A 13824-nucleotide genomic window follows, 5' to 3' on the forward strand; every position below is an offset into this window, starting at 1 on the left:
ACAGCACTTCCTCAACCCCTATGGTCTACATTGAATCAAAGTAGCCGATTTTTGCTGCAGCTTTTGAAAGTTCCAGCCATGGCACCATCAGCGATCTCCCCCATCAGTTCCCCTTCTACGGAGAAATCGCTCCCCAGCAAAAGCCAGGATGTCGATGCCATGGCCGCCATGGCCCATCGCGGCAAGTCCCTTCCCCTGATGCCCAAGTTCAAGACCCACGCCGAGACTCGACAGTGGCAGCTCGAGCACATGGCCGGGGCGTTCCGCGTCTTCGCCAGCGAGGGTTATTCCGAGGGCATCTCGGGCCACATCAGCGTGCGCGACCCAGAGCACGCAGACCGCTTCTGGATCAACCCGCTCGGCGTGCACTTTGGCATGATGCGCGCCAGCGACATGATTTGCGTGAACCTCGACGGCGACGTCATCGGTGGCAATGTCGAGGGATCGATCAATGCCGCCGGTTTCCAGATTCACAGTGCCGTGCACCGCGCGCGGAGTGACGTCCATGCCATCTGCCACACACACTCCGTCAACGGGCGGGCGTGGTCTGCATTTGCAAAGCCGCTGGAGATGCTGAACCAGGACGTCTGCTACTTCTACAATGCGCACTCCGTGTACTCGGACTATGGTGGCATCGCCAACGAGGCTTCCGAAGGAGAGAGAATTGCGGCCAGTCTAGGTCAAGGCAAGGCGGCGATCCTCATGAACCACGGCCTTCTGACTGTCGGAAAGACCGTCGACGAGGCGGCCTTCCTGTTCTGCCTCATGGAGAGGAGCTGCGGAGTGCAACTGGCCATCGAGGCTGCTGGGTTGGAGAAGCACTATGTCAGCGATGAGGAGGCAGCCTACAACTTCAAGATGGCGAGCACACCGGTATGTCTTTCCCCGGTTTCCACTACAGCTTCTTGTGCAATACTTGACTGATAAATCCCAGGAATGCCTTTACACTGAGTTCCAGCCACATCTTAGATATGAAGAGCATAAGTGCCGGGGTGACTACAAGTCTTGATGGGGTTATTTGCATTATTAGCCTAGTCAATAGCACTTGCTTGAACCAATCGGATCTCCTACCATGTGCCACCGTAATGCTCGTTGCGATTGTTGATCGGTTTCATGTGGGCTTCGATGCCTGGTCTCTACCAGTCGGGAGGTCCACTCTTAACCAAGTATGACTCTTCACGATATCACTGTGAGGCGGGAATCGTCACGTCACTAGTATTCTGGATCCTGGAAATTTAGTCATACAGTACGCCTTTGCTCTGAAATCATTCAGCTGAAATGCTAGATACAAGGTGCCTGGTCTTGCAGGAGGGCGGAAGTCTTTACTCAAGCCGACAACAGGGAAGCCACTCATTTCGGAATGGCGCTCACTGCCAGCCTTCTGCGAGATAGAGCCACCGACTTATTGCTAAAACGCCCAGCTGAACTGAGTGCCCGAGGTAAACCTGCTCCAAGGATCTGGAGCGTCCGACAAGGTTTACGACAGAGCCGTGCAAGCACCCGGCCTCGTGTCAGACTTGGATATCAAGATATGAATTATTGGTGATTGGCAACCCTTGCTGCGTCGGTTCGGCCGACAGTGTCGCAGGGGCTGCGCCAACCCTGTCCCAATTGATCGATAATCGAGTGCCGCTAAAGGTCGCCCCGGCACTGAGCCTTGTCCAACCCCGGGCTTAGCGCTGGAACGCCTCCACGCGGTGCTGCGATCTACCCCGAAGTTCTGGCCCTCCTTAGCAATCCTCCCGCAATCACTGGGCATATCAGTAGCGGTGGATCAGCGCCCATAGGGCATGTGTGTAATGAGGCGCCACTATCAGGCCCGGGACCCCAGAGCGCCCTGCCCGACTCCACCCTTATCAGAAGGTTTGTGGCTGGAATTGGGGACCATGCGCTGTCGTACGCCTTGGCTGCGCGCCCATGCTTGATTACGGTAGATTGTTGCTTGGCCCGGAACTACGAATCGCACGCAGCGTCCAACGACGACCGATTTCTATTTATCACCAAGGCCTGCTGACTCCATCCGCGAGAACTGTCCACTCTCGTATGATGTGGAAGCCAGCAGCAGCAACTGCTTGACTGCCTCATTCCGAGTTTTCTCAATCCCATCGGTCGAATCCTGCATCATGTCTGCCTCCAAGTACGCCGAGAAGGGCCCTCCGTCCGACGGGTCCCCCACCGTCGTGGATTCGCGGCCTCCCTCGGGCGACGACATCCGTGACGGCACCACCGTCGTCACCACCGCCGGCTCTCAGGCTTTGCACCGCAAGCTCCGGGGCAAGGAGGTGCAGCTCTTTGCCATTGGTGGAGCCATTGGAACGTGTAAGTGTTGACTCTTGTTCTCAACCCTTTCGTCCTACTAGCTAAAGTCATCTGTGAATGACGGAAAACACACGACTAACATGGATACCATGACACAGCCCTCTATGTGCAGATGGGTTCGGTCCTGCCCAAAGCCGGCCCTGCTGGTCTGTTCCTGGGCTTCGTCATCTGGGGAAGCGTGATGTGGGCAGTCAACGAATGCTTCGCCGAAATGGTCACCTACCTTCCTGTGCCCTCGCCCTTTGTCCGCTTCGGCGGCGAATGGGTCGACGAGGCCCTTGGTTTTGCCATGGCGTGGAACTTCTTCCTCAACATGGCGTTCCTGGTACCCTTTGAGATTGTCGCCATGAACATCATGTTCTCCTTCTGGACAACCAACATCCCCGTGGAAGCCATCATTGTCGCCATGATTGTGCTGTACGCGCTGCTCAATGTCATCACCGTGCGGTACTTTGGCGTGTCAGAATTCTACCTGTCCATCTTCAAGGTCGTCTTGATGGTTGGGCTATTCTTCTTCACTCTGATCACAATGTCCGGCGGCAACCCCCTGCACGATGCTTATGGATTCCGATTTTGGAACAACCCGGGCGCGTTTGTCGAGTACTCGTATCCTGGCGACCTCGGCAGGTTCCTGGGTATCTTCGCCTCCATGTACCAGGCTAGCTTCTCGTATGTTGTCTTCCTTGTCATCCGTTCAGCATGCTCAGTCACTGACGCTCGCATCACAGGATCTGCGGACCCGAATACATCTCCATGGTTGCGGCCGAGACGGAAAACCCTCGCAAGATCCTCCCTCCCGCCTTCAAGTCCTTCGTCTGGAGGATTCTGTTCTTCTTCGTCGGCTCTGCGCTCTGCATGGGCATCGTGATTCCGTACAACGACACGACCCTCCTCGCCATCCTTGGCGGTGAGGCTGGCGGCAAGGGCACTGGTGCTGCTTCGTAAGTCATTTCTTCAGTCCTGGTTTTAAGCAGCGTAAAGTATGAATGCAAGCTGACATCAAATGCCCCTTAGTCCATACATCATCGCCATGAACCGCCTGCAAATCCCCTTCCTCCCGCACCTCGTCAACGCCCTGATCATGACCTCGATCTTCAGCGCGGGCAACGGCCTGCTCTTCTCGGCCACGCGCGTCCTGCACGGCATGTCCCTGACGGGGTACGCGCCCAAGGTCTTCTCCAAGTGCACCAAGGGCGGCGTGCCCGTGTATGCCCTCGCCTTCGCGCTGTCCTTCTGCCTCCTCGCGTTCCTCCAGGCGAGCAGCTCCAGCGCCAAGGTGCTCACCTACCTCGTCGACCTCGTGACGTGCTGCCAGCTGCTCAACTACGGCTTCACCGCCTTCACGTACCGGCACTTCTACTCGGCCCTGAAGAAGCAAGGTATCGACCGCGGCGCGCTGCCATACAAGGGCCGCTTCCAGCCGTACACGTCGTACGTGGCCATGGGCGGCACCGCCATCATGCTCTTCTTCAGCGGGTACTACCTCTTCACCGACGGCGGGTGGGACGTCATGTGGTTCTTCCTCAACTACGGCATGATCATCTTCTTCGTGCTCGCGGCCGGCGGGTGGAAGCTCCTCAAGAAGAGCCGCTACGTGAAGCCGGGCACTGCGGATCTCTCGATGGGCGGGCTCAAGGAGGAGATTGACACGTACGAGGCGCTGCTTGTGCCGGGGCAGACTTCCAAGGTGTCCAAGTGGCTTGGGTTTGAGTAGGTGGAGTGGTCGATTTAGAATGTTTTTGTAAAGGAGCAGAGCGATGATTCTTTTTAGTTCGAGATCCTACCGAGTTGTTTGGTCTTAGAATGCAAATTTCACCCAACTTCATAAAGATACAAACCAGTATGGACTCGCTTGGAGAAATTGATAATTGGTGACATGCGATCGGATATTTGACGGAACCAATAACACTTTTCCAATCTTTGGTCAGGGCACACTGTGAACTTTGCGGCAATGCATGAAAGTAGTAGGTGGGCGGGGCAAAAAGCATTTGAATTACTATTGCAACCTCTGGTGGCAGCTAAAGAACATGGACGTTCCTTCTGCGGCACATTCTCTGAAGACGGCGATCCGTCACAAAACTCTGCTACCCCTTTCTGATATTGAAGTGTAAATGCATCCCGTATGTTCAGGAAGGTGGTTCAGATTCGACGGCAATGGAACAGAAGCACCAACCGCATAAGCCAGACCATTTCTCTGGTCGGTCGATGGTGCCAGGGTCCCACCCCCAGATCCCGCCGTAGGTGGCCTTCTTCCCCAGTCTCACCCGCCGTCCCAGACCCTCGGGTCTGCAATCTGGGCTAGAACGCATAACGCGACCATGAGAACAGTCCCCAGCGTTCCATCCAGCTTTCTCTCTTCATGCGCATCGCCAATGCAACGAGTCATGCCTGGCTCTGGAAATCTGGTCGGGAGCATTGAAGCAGGGGCCCACCTGGCTACGCCGTCGGGGGCGCTGGGACGCGACGCTACAGCCGATATCGCGGGGCGCCCGACCTCGCTGGAGGCGGGCGGCCCGTCCGACGAAGATAAGCCTCTCCCGCCACATCCCTGCCGCACCCCCTGCAGACACCGTGGAGGGTGAGCCGGGGTGGCGCGTGGAGGAGCCTTGGCCCTCTGCTTGTTTCTACAATTGCCCGACGGGCAGGATGATGTCGGGCAGGCCGCAGGCGCATGAGAGAGCAGGTCGGCCGAAGGTGGTGGTGTGAGGAAGGCTGTAGTGAGGGGCATTTCTCCCTCTATGGCGATCATCATGCTTTAAAACAATTGGCGAGCCAAGATTGCTGTGAAGTATTGACCTCGTTCAAGTCGAGTTGTCCGAGCATCAACAGCCACTGCCATCTTTGAGCCCGCCCAGAGAGCAGCCACTCGCAGCAGCCATGTCGATAACAATTGAAAGCCTCGTCAACCCACTGTGGTACCAGCAGCTCCAGGAAAACTCGACCCTGGTGTTCGCCCTTGCCGCCGCGGCCCTCGGCTACGTCACATACAATGTAAGCATTGACACAATCATGCCAGCAAGAGAGAGAAAAAGAAAACACGACGATGCTAAGACTTCTCTGTTACGATAGGTCGCCTTCCGGACCGACATCCCCTACATCAAGGGCCTACCTGAAATCCCCGGCGCCGTGCCGGTGTTCGGCCATCTTCTGAAGCTCGGCGAGGACCATGCGAGCGTGTGCGAGAAGTGGTGGCGCCAGTATAACCACTCGGTCTACCAGATCAAGCTGGGCAACACGCGAGCGGTGGTGGTCAACTCGTTTGAGGACTGCAAGAAGATGCTGCTGGGCAACCAGAACGCCGTCATCGACCGGCCGACGCTGTACACGTTCCACGGCCTGATCAGCAGCACCCAGGGCTTCACCATCGGCTCCTCGCCGTGGGACGAGTCGTGCAAGAAGAAGCGCAAGGCCGCGGGCACGGCGCTTGGCCGACCCGCCCTGCGCAACTACCTGCCCATGTTCGACCTCGAGAGCTACTGCATCGTGCGGGACATGGAGCGCGACAGCCAGAACGGCAGCCTCGAGATCGACATCCGCCCGTACATCCAGCGGTACGCGCTCAACACGACGCTCACGCTGTGCTACGGCATCCGCATGGACGCCGTGTACGACGAGCTGCTCCGCGAGATCCTGCACGTCGGCTCGGCCATCTCGCTGCTGCGCAGCGCCTCCGAGAACCTCCAGGACTACGTGCCCCTGCTGCGCTACCTGCCCAACAACGAGAAGAACGCCCGGTCCAAGGAGCTGCGCGACCGCCGCGACGCCTATCTGAACCTGCTCCTCGACAAGGTCCGCGAGATGATCAGGCAGGGCACCGACAAGCCCTGCATCTCGGCTGCGATCCTCAAAGACGAGGAGACCAAGCTCAGCGGCGTCGAGGTCTCGTCCATCTGCCTCTCGCTCGTGTCCGGCGGCTTCGAGACCATCCCGGGCACGCTGACGTCGTGCATCGGCTCGCTGTGCACGCCCGAGGGCCAGGTCTGGCAGGACCGGGCCTACGAGGACATCAAGCGCCACTACCCGGACGTGCGGGACGCCTGGGCCGCGAGCATCTCCGAGGAAAAGGTGCCGTACCTGAACGCCATCATTAAGGAGGCCGGGCGGTACTACACCGTGTCGTCGATGAGTCTGCCCCGCAAGACGGTGGTGGATGTGGACTGGAACGGCGCAAAGATCCCGGCCAAGACGATGATCCTGATCAACGCGCAGGCTGGCAACCATGGTGGGTCATCCTCGCCCCGATGCTCATGATACTGTTACACAAAGTACTGACTCTCTATCGCCTGCAGACGTCGACCACTTCGGCCCCGAAGCCGGCAAGTTCAACCCAGAGCGCTGGCTCAAGTCCATCGACCCCCCAACGGAGCGTGAGATCACCGGCCTGCCCCATCTCAGCTTCGGCACCGGCTCGCGCGCCTGCTCGGGCCAGATCATCGCCCAGCGGCTGCTCTACTCTGCGCTCCTGCGCATCCTGTCGTCCTACAAGATCGTCGCGAGCGAGACGTGCCCGCCCAACACCGACTACGTCGACTACAACCAGTTCAAGAGCGCGCTGGTGGCGATCCCTCGCGAGTTCAAGGCCCGCCTGGTGCCGCGGGATCAGGCGGTGACGGAGGAGTGCTTGCGGTTGGCCGAGGAGCGGACAAAGGACCACTACAAGGTTTAGATGGGGGGACGTGGGTGGAGAGAAAAAAAGGCCGGTGGGAAGCAGTACTGGGGCAGTGCTTAGATATCCATAAAAGAGAGCTTGCATGGCGATATACAATTATGAGTAAAACTGAATGCACCATCTGACAGGTTCTGATGCTTTTAGTGTCTGATAATGAGTTCCAGTAGACGTCTGTATAACCACTCTGCCTGGATTGTCAACCTTGCTCAAAATATAATCTGTCCGTCCCTGGAGATTGATGGTGTGTTCAGAAAAGAGCTTGATAAAAGCCTTTCTACATACATGAGCGTGGTCTGTAGTCTGATGTGTGCTTCGACAAAAGACATCTATGGCGTCTCGATCAAAGAATCAAGCGGGTCAGAATTCAACATCAGACTGTGCCCCCAGCAAGATTCATGCAGGGACTGGTCATCCGACCTCGCCCGTCCTTGTATTGCTCCATGGCTTCTACGCTTATCCCCGGCAGCGGCGGGGAAGCCCATCGCTTGTCCCGCTTGGGTCCGAGACGAGGTGGGGAGGGCCCCGAATCTATCGGCCACCCCGACACGCCCAAGCACGCCTCACCACTATTGACCCGATGAAGGTCGCGACAACGGACCTGCTTGGGTTATACTTGGAGGCCATATTTGTCTCTGAGGCTGGCGCTACGATATTCTGAAGACGATCGATTTCCAAGCGTCGACCGATCAAGCATCCACCACATTCACCCAGCATGTCATCACCATCATCTTCTCTCGACATCGACAGCCTGTACGGCGTCAAGGGCTATGTCGCTCTTGTGACGGGCGGAAGCAGCGGCCTAGGTTTCATGATCTGCCGGGTAAGAGGGAATCCCATGTCAACCTTTGTCATGCTACCGTTCCTCCGATGCGCTGCTGGGTATCTAACTTTCCCCTGCCCCAAAATAGGGCCTCGTCCAAAACGGCGCAAAGGTCTACCTCGTCGCCCTCCCCAGCGAACCTATCGAAGCCAAGGTCGCCGAGCTCAACGCCCTCGCCGAGGGCTGCTCCTCAGGCGGCAGCGCAGCGGGACTGGCCTGCGACGTGTCCTCGAAATCCGCGATCGCCGAGCTCGCCGCGCACATCGCGACCAAGGAGACCCGGCTGGACCTGCTCGTCTCGAACGCGGGGATCCGGCGCGACCCGCAGGTCCCATGCGACGTGCTGACCGCGCCGCTCGAGGAGCTGCAGCGGTCCATGTGGTCGCACGCCGAGACGGACTGGCGGGACACGTTTGCCGTCAACACCACGGCGCACTACTTCCTGTCCGTGGCGTTCATGCCTCTGCTCGCAGCCGCGGCCGCCGCGAAAGAGGGAGGGCAAGGGGATGGGCGCGGGGCGGTCGTGGTCACGAGCTCGTGCGCGAGCATGCATAATGTCACGAATGTCGACCTGTCGAGCTATGCGGCCAGCAAGGCCGCCACGGACCATCTGGTCAAGCTGCTGGCGGCAAAGTTTGGGCGGTGGTATATCCGGGTGAACGGGATCAATCCTGGCTGTGAGTGTTGCCTGTTTCTTGACCTGTTCTTAAAAACTCCTGGTGTGTTTTGTGTCACTAACACGAGTCCGGTCTAGTTGTCCCGAGTAATATGAACCCCGTCGGTGCGGAGGGCAACATGTTCAGCAACCTGTTTGACCAGGTGCCGGCGAAGAGGGCTGGCAACGAGCAGGACATCGCCGGCGCGGTGTTGTACTTGGCCAGTAGAGCTGGGGTAAGTCAATCTGTGGTCCCAAGGACCTGTGCGCCCTTCATAAACTTTGCTGACACGAGGGTATAGTCCTATGTAAATGGCACATCACTTGTCATAGATGGAGGACGGATCCTGGTTGCCAATGGACAGCAGTAGGGACGGCTTGGCATTGCACATTTTATCTTGAAGTAATGATAGAGCGAGTGAAATTAACATGGATGTTATCGACGGCTACAAAATTTCACGATCTGGGCTGGTGCAGACTGCTCCAGTTGTGGATGGATTTTCCCTTTGTCCATTTTCGAATTCCCGGGCATTGAGTTTCGGGGCCTCGTTCTTTGCATCACAAAGGTTTTGAGCCTATATACTGTACGTCCAATGAGTTCACCAGCCATGCGAATCACACATATACGGCATCCGGGAGATGTGGCGTCCCAGTCATTGGCATGTCTAAAATTGGCTGCCAATAGAGGTTATCGGCATCAAGGCACAAGCAGGCAGGGTTTCGGAGGACAAGGTGGGCCGAGATCGGCGCTACCGCATGCTGTAGCGGAAGAGCCGAATGGGCTCCTCACACACAGGCCGATAGCTCATGTGAGGAAACCTTCATAGTACGCTCCACATGCTCTTGAAGCGCTCTTACATGGACAAAGGGCAATTCCCCGAAACTACGTCATTGAACAGCTTGCAAATATGTCGATAGTCGCCCTTTCTGACGATACTTCGCAGTGAGTTGTATGATCGTCCACTCGTCATGGCCTTGGCTGACAACTGTGCAACCCAGGTCACACATCGAGATCGAGGACCTGCACGGCCTGGCTGCAAGCCTCAACTTCAAGATCACTAACGACAAAGATGCCGGCGCATACCTGCTCATGCTCCGCTCTTTCGAGTCGGTAATGCAGCACGTGGAAAAGGCCCCCGACTACATCCACCCTTCCCTCGCGCCACAAGATGTGCTGGGCGGGCAAACCCGCGAATACCACAAACCCGACCCCAGCGATAACCCCATGAACGCATGGAGCCACTGCTGCAACCTCGCCGCAGCACGGCCGACAAGCGACCTCCTCAAGGGCCGCAGCGTCGTGATCAAGGACAGCATCTCTGTCGGCGGGCTGCCCACCACACTCGGCACGCACCCAGAGATCCTCAGCAAGGATGGAGAGCTCCCCGTGTCGCCCATTGACGCAACAGTGGTGTCGCGGCTCCTGGGGGCAGGCGCCGTGATCAAGGGCACCTCGACATGCGAGAACTTCTGCGCGTCGCCACTGTCATGGACATCTGCCTCTGGGCCAGTCCACCACCCTCTGCTGCAGGGTTACACGGCCGGCGGAAGCAGCAGCGGCTCCTGCGCTCTCGTTGCTGCGAACGCACTCGTCGCCGTGGGGGGCGAGGACGGCAACGACAGCTACGAGAGCTTCGGCCCGACAGTCGAGCTTGCCATCGGCACCGACCAGGCCGGCTCGGTGCGCAACCCGGCCTGCTACACGGGGCTGTATGGTCTCAAGCCAACATTCGGCCTCGTTCCCTACACTGGCGCGGCGTCCATGTCGCCGATGATTGACCATCTCGGCCCCATTGCTTCTTCGCTCGAGGACGTCGCCGTGCTGCTCAAAGTCATGGCGGGCTGGGACGGGCTCGATCCCAGGATGACGCCCGAGTCGCCGACCGTGGACCGGGTGCCGGACTATCCTGCGCTGTTGGCTTCATACCGAGCGTCATTACTCAAACAATCCGACGACACAGAGCCTGTGCTGAAAGTCGGCCTGCTCACCGAGGCCTTCTCCGTCTCAGGCCTGTCCCCCGAGGTTGCAGAGCTCATCAAGCAGACCACGCACGAAGCATTCGCCACCGCCGGCAACGCAAGCGTCACGACAATCTCGGTGCCAATGCACACCGAGGGGCCGGTGATATGGACCGCCGCAACCCGCCCGTCCATGTCGCAGTGGCTCTCCCAAGGCCGGCCCTCGGGACACTTGTCCTACCTGGCGCCGCACATCGCGCCCCAGTGGCCGCCAGACCAGAGGATGTACGAGCTGCTCAACGTGTCGAACCCGGCGCTGGTCAACATCCACCTGAGCGGGGCGCTGGCCTCCTCTGCCCACGACTCTCGCGGCTGCATGAGTGGGCTCGAGGCCAAGGCGCACCGGAAGGTGTTTGAGCTCCGCGCCGCATATGACAGGGCGCTGGAGGAGGTCGACGTGCTGGTCTTGCCGTGCACGCCGACGGTGAGCATGCCGCATCCTCCTGATCCTGATACTCCTCTGGGCGAGAACAACAACGGGGCGCGGATTCTGGACAGGCTGGCCCCGGCGGTCGGGCTGACGAGCAATACGTGCCCGTTCAATGTCACGGGCCATCCGGCGATGAGTGTGCCGTGCGGGACGCTGCCTGTTTTCGTCGAAGTAAGTGGGAAGAAGAAGGAGGTGCAGATGCCGGTTGGGATGCAGATCGTGGGGAGGCGGTGGGATGATGTCGGGGTGTTGAAGGCTGCTGCGCTGTTTGAGGCCGGAAAGAAAAGGATATCGTGAACATGGCAACATGTAGTGAGATACTGTCTCTAAAATACTCTCTGAACTGTCATGAGGAGTCTTTCCCCGTATTCCAAGAATGTACCACGTCCTGGCCGCGTCAACCTTTTGTACCGGTGCTCGTCCTTATACTTCGTCTTTTGGACAAGTACAGCACAGTCAAACAATCAAACATCGTATTCCATACTATATACTAGCTCTCGCCGAGGAACTCTGCAATCTTGTCGTCCATCCAGGCCGCAGCTTTCGGATCCACGCCGGCGCCTGCGAGGTGGCCCCAGACCGACGGGATCACCTCGAGCCGCCCGTTCCTGAGCATCGCGGCCTCCCGCTCGCTCGCCTCCCAGCGGAAATACTGGTCCGTCGGACACGGCATGAGCAACACCGGCGTCTCGATCTGCCCCAGGGCATCCTCGAGCGGCAGCCTCGCCCGGGCGGACCCGACATCACCACCCTCCCCCCCGCCAAAGCACACGCCCACATCGCCCGCCTGCCACGCCCGCAGCATCGCCAGCAGGTCGTCCGGGAAGCTGCCCCTGTACCGGGCCCCCGTGGCGTCCTCGTCGTACTCGGCGAGCGAGTTGTACCCCAGCTCGCGCCACTTCTCCTGGTCGTACCACTCCGCGCTGGTCAACCACGCCGAGTACGCCTTGGCGAAGGCGCGCACACCGCGGGGAGACTCGAGCGCCCGCGCCTGGCCCGGCGCGACCTGTTTTCCCGCGTAGTCGATGGCGTTCTCGAGCGCCGCGGCGGGGCCTTCGAGGAACTGCCGGTTGTGTCCGCTCGTGCGGGCCGAGGAGCAGATGATGACGGCGCGCTTGACCAGGGTCGGGTGCGTCGCGGCCCAGTAGTACGCGCACTGCCCAGCCATGGAGAAGCCCACCACTACATCGATGGGCGTCGTCGTCGTGATGCCGAGATGCTGCGTGAGGAGGGCGTGCTGGGCGGCCACGCTGTCGCGGTAGTCGAGCCTGGCTGGGAACGAGGAGCTCGTGTTTGACGGGCTCGATGACTCGCCGTTGCCGAACTGCGCGGCGACGATGATGCGGTGGTCGCGCAGGGCGCTGGTGCAGAAGTTGAGTGTCGAGTGGAGGGTGCCCTTGAAGCAGGTCGGGATCAGGGCGAGCTTGGACGCGGACGGGTTGATGTCGAGATACGCGATCCGGGCGACCGGCAGGACCGTGCCGTCCTGGAAGCGGAAGTCGGGGATGTCGTAGTAGTGGACTTGCGGAGCCATCATGTGGCTGTCTAGCGAGGCAGGTCTGCTGGATGTTGGCTGGTGCTGCTGTGTTGATGGCGAGATCGCTGCGAGCAACTCTGGGCATCAATGGGAGCAGTCAGGCTTTGATCCTGGGGCACTGGCGCACCAGCCTCACAGGGCTCGAATAGACGAGTTGCTCGTGCCTCCACAGACTGTCATCGCGTCACCGTCTCACACGCACTACCATGGTTGCAAGCCCTACCCCATGCTGCGTCTAGCCGATAGCCTCCTCAATGACGCACTCATTGAACCCTAGACGGCAAGCGGACGGCCCGACAGCAGAGCGTCAAATGCGGGGGGTCCTCGGCACGCGCGTGGGCCGACGTCGCCCTGCCCTTGATTAGCCGATAACGTCCCAGACAGGGGGCCGGCTTGTCCGCTCCGAAACGGGTACGGCGAATCATGTCGCAGAGCCTCGCTGAAGGGGGAAAGCCATTAGGTAAAGCGTGTCGTCCCCTCCGACAGGGCTGAGGCCAGCCGGAACCAGGCCAGTCAAATATCAGGGTCGGTGATTATAGTCAGGCGGTAGCTTTGCAGACAGTGCATCTTTTGAGGCCAAGATAAGCTTCAACTACATTCTTATTGATCTGGTGAAACAACTCGTCTTGTTGCGGTCACTCTACACTTTCTCGACCTTTCTTCGGGATCTACTCTCAATTGTCATCAAATTCTTCTGACAATCGTCCCCTGTCGTCACGAGAATAATCACAATGTCTCCCAACGGCGAAGCCTTCATCTTCAACCCGTCCGCACCGGAGCCACCCACGCGATACGCCCACGCCCGACTGGCACCCACAACCCAACATCGCACCATCTACATCTCGGGCATCGCCTGCGTGCGGCCCGACACAGGCGAGTGGCCCGGCGCGACCCCCAAGGCGGACGGCAGCGGCGGCTACGACCTCGACGTGCGCGTGCAGACGGCCGCGGTGCTCGAGAACATTGACAACATCCTCAAGAACGCCACGGCGGGGAAAGGAGGCGTGCAGAACCTGATTGACGCCGTGGTGTACGTGGTCGACATGGAGCGGGACTATGCCGGGATGAACGAGGAGTGGAACAAGGTGTTCCCCACGAGGAGCGTGGCCCCGGCCCGCGCGACCATCGGTGTCAAGAGCCTGCCGGATCCGAGGATGCTGGTGGAGATCAAGGCCGTCGCCGTGGTGGAGATGTAGAGGGGGAGAGCGAGCACTCTGTTTTCGTGGCGAAATCTAAAGAAGGTCAAGCGTCGAGTACAAGTTCATTGAGCCTTCAGTGTGTATAGTTGAATACACGTGTAGCATCAACGATATGCATGATGCGGGCCCTTGGTTGCTGGCAGATGTGTGATCTGCAAGGCGATGGTTCGTGCAAA

General features: G+C 59.0%; 7 protein-coding genes across 7 annotated transcripts; 6 read left to right on the forward strand and 1 right to left on the reverse strand.

Annotated features, from left to right (window-relative positions):
* Window positions 1–78: 78 nt before the first annotated feature.
* B0I36DRAFT_376427 (putative aldolase) lies at window positions 79–1009 on the forward strand (the record flags this gene model as incomplete). The annotated part of the gene is made up of 2 exons (XM_046160451.1): window positions 79–873; window positions 935–1009. The coding sequence occupies 2 exons, from the start codon at window positions 79–81 to the stop codon at window positions 1007–1009; spliced, it is 870 nt and encodes a 289-aa protein (XP_046007963.1).
* A 1114-nt stretch (window positions 1010–2123) lies between these two features.
* B0I36DRAFT_366361 (amino acid permease) lies at window positions 2124–4033 on the forward strand (the record flags this gene model as incomplete). Its single annotated transcript, XM_046159288.1, has 4 exons — window positions 2124–2319; window positions 2418–2988; window positions 3048–3260; window positions 3334–4033. 4 exons carry the CDS (start codon window positions 2124–2126, stop codon window positions 4031–4033), a joined length of 1680 nt encoding a protein of 559 aa, XP_046007964.1.
* A 947-nt stretch (window positions 4034–4980) lies between these two features.
* B0I36DRAFT_273956 (cytochrome P450) lies at window positions 4981–7048 on the forward strand. Its single transcript, XM_046151336.1, has 3 exons — window positions 4981–5310; window positions 5389–6541; window positions 6609–7048. Exons 1-3 carry the CDS (start codon window positions 5197–5199, stop codon window positions 6983–6985), a joined length of 1644 nt encoding a protein of 547 aa, XP_046007965.1. The 5' UTR covers window positions 4981–5196; the 3' UTR covers window positions 6986–7048.
* A 517-nt stretch (window positions 7049–7565) lies between these two features.
* Window positions 7566–8853, forward strand: B0I36DRAFT_424405 (7-alpha-hydroxysteroid dehydrogenase; the record flags this gene model as incomplete). The annotated part of the gene is made up of 5 exons (XM_046162275.1): window positions 7566–7594; window positions 7736–7808; window positions 7897–8485; window positions 8563–8699; window positions 8766–8853. The coding sequence occupies 5 exons, from the start codon at window positions 7566–7568 to the stop codon at window positions 8832–8834; spliced, it is 897 nt and encodes a 298-aa protein (XP_046007966.1). The 3' UTR covers window positions 8835–8853.
* A 463-nt stretch (window positions 8854–9316) lies between these two features.
* Window positions 9317–11209, forward strand: B0I36DRAFT_424406 (amidase signature domain-containing protein; the record flags this gene model as incomplete). The annotated part of the gene is made up of 2 exons (XM_046162276.1): window positions 9317–9406; window positions 9463–11209. Exons 1-2 carry the CDS (start codon window positions 9372–9374, stop codon window positions 11207–11209), a joined length of 1782 nt encoding a protein of 593 aa, XP_046007967.1. The 5' UTR covers window positions 9317–9371.
* Window positions 11210–11402: 193 nt separating this feature from the next.
* On the reverse strand, window positions 11403–12446 carry B0I36DRAFT_376432 (homoserine acetyltransferase family protein; the record flags this gene model as incomplete). The annotated part of the gene is given in 2 exon segments (XM_046160452.1): window positions 11403–11634; window positions 11650–12446. 2 exon segments carry the CDS (start codon window positions 12444–12446, stop codon window positions 11403–11405), a joined length of 1029 nt encoding a protein of 342 aa, XP_046007968.1.
* A 582-nt stretch (window positions 12447–13028) lies between these two features.
* On the forward strand, window positions 13029–13821 carry B0I36DRAFT_273968 (L-psp endoribonuclease family protein). The gene has a single exon (XM_046151337.1). It carries the CDS (start codon window positions 13181–13183, stop codon window positions 13643–13645), a length of 465 nt encoding a protein of 154 aa, XP_046007969.1. The 5' UTR covers window positions 13029–13180; the 3' UTR covers window positions 13646–13821.
* Window positions 13822–13824: the final 3 nt, after the last annotated feature.

The sequence above is a fragment of the Microdochium trichocladiopsis genome (genome assembly GCF_020744255.1).
Source record: "Microdochium trichocladiopsis strain MPI-CAGE-CH-0230 chromosome Unknown B0I36scaffold_9, whole genome shotgun sequence".
Classification (NCBI taxonomy): Eukaryota; Fungi; Ascomycota; class Sordariomycetes; order Xylariales; family Microdochiaceae; genus Microdochium; species Microdochium trichocladiopsis.

Bases quoted from the DNA above. Each gene is read 5' to 3' on its own strand.
- B0I36DRAFT_273968 (XM_046151337.1), top strand. From the start codon at position 13,181: ATGTCTCCCAACGGCGAAGCCTTCATCTTCAACCCGTCCGCACCGGAG.
- B0I36DRAFT_273956 (XM_046151336.1), top strand. From the start codon at position 5,197: ATGTCGATAACAATTGAAAGCCTCGTCAACCCACTGTGGTACCAGCAG. The intron at 5,311-5,388 runs GTAAGCATTGAC...CTGTTACGATAG, and splicing joins TCGGCTACGTCACATACAAT to GTCGCCTTCCGGACCGACAT. The intron at 6,542-6,608 runs GTGGGTCATCCT...TATCGCCTGCAG, and splicing joins CGCGCAGGCTGGCAACCATG to ACGTCGACCACTTCGGCCCC.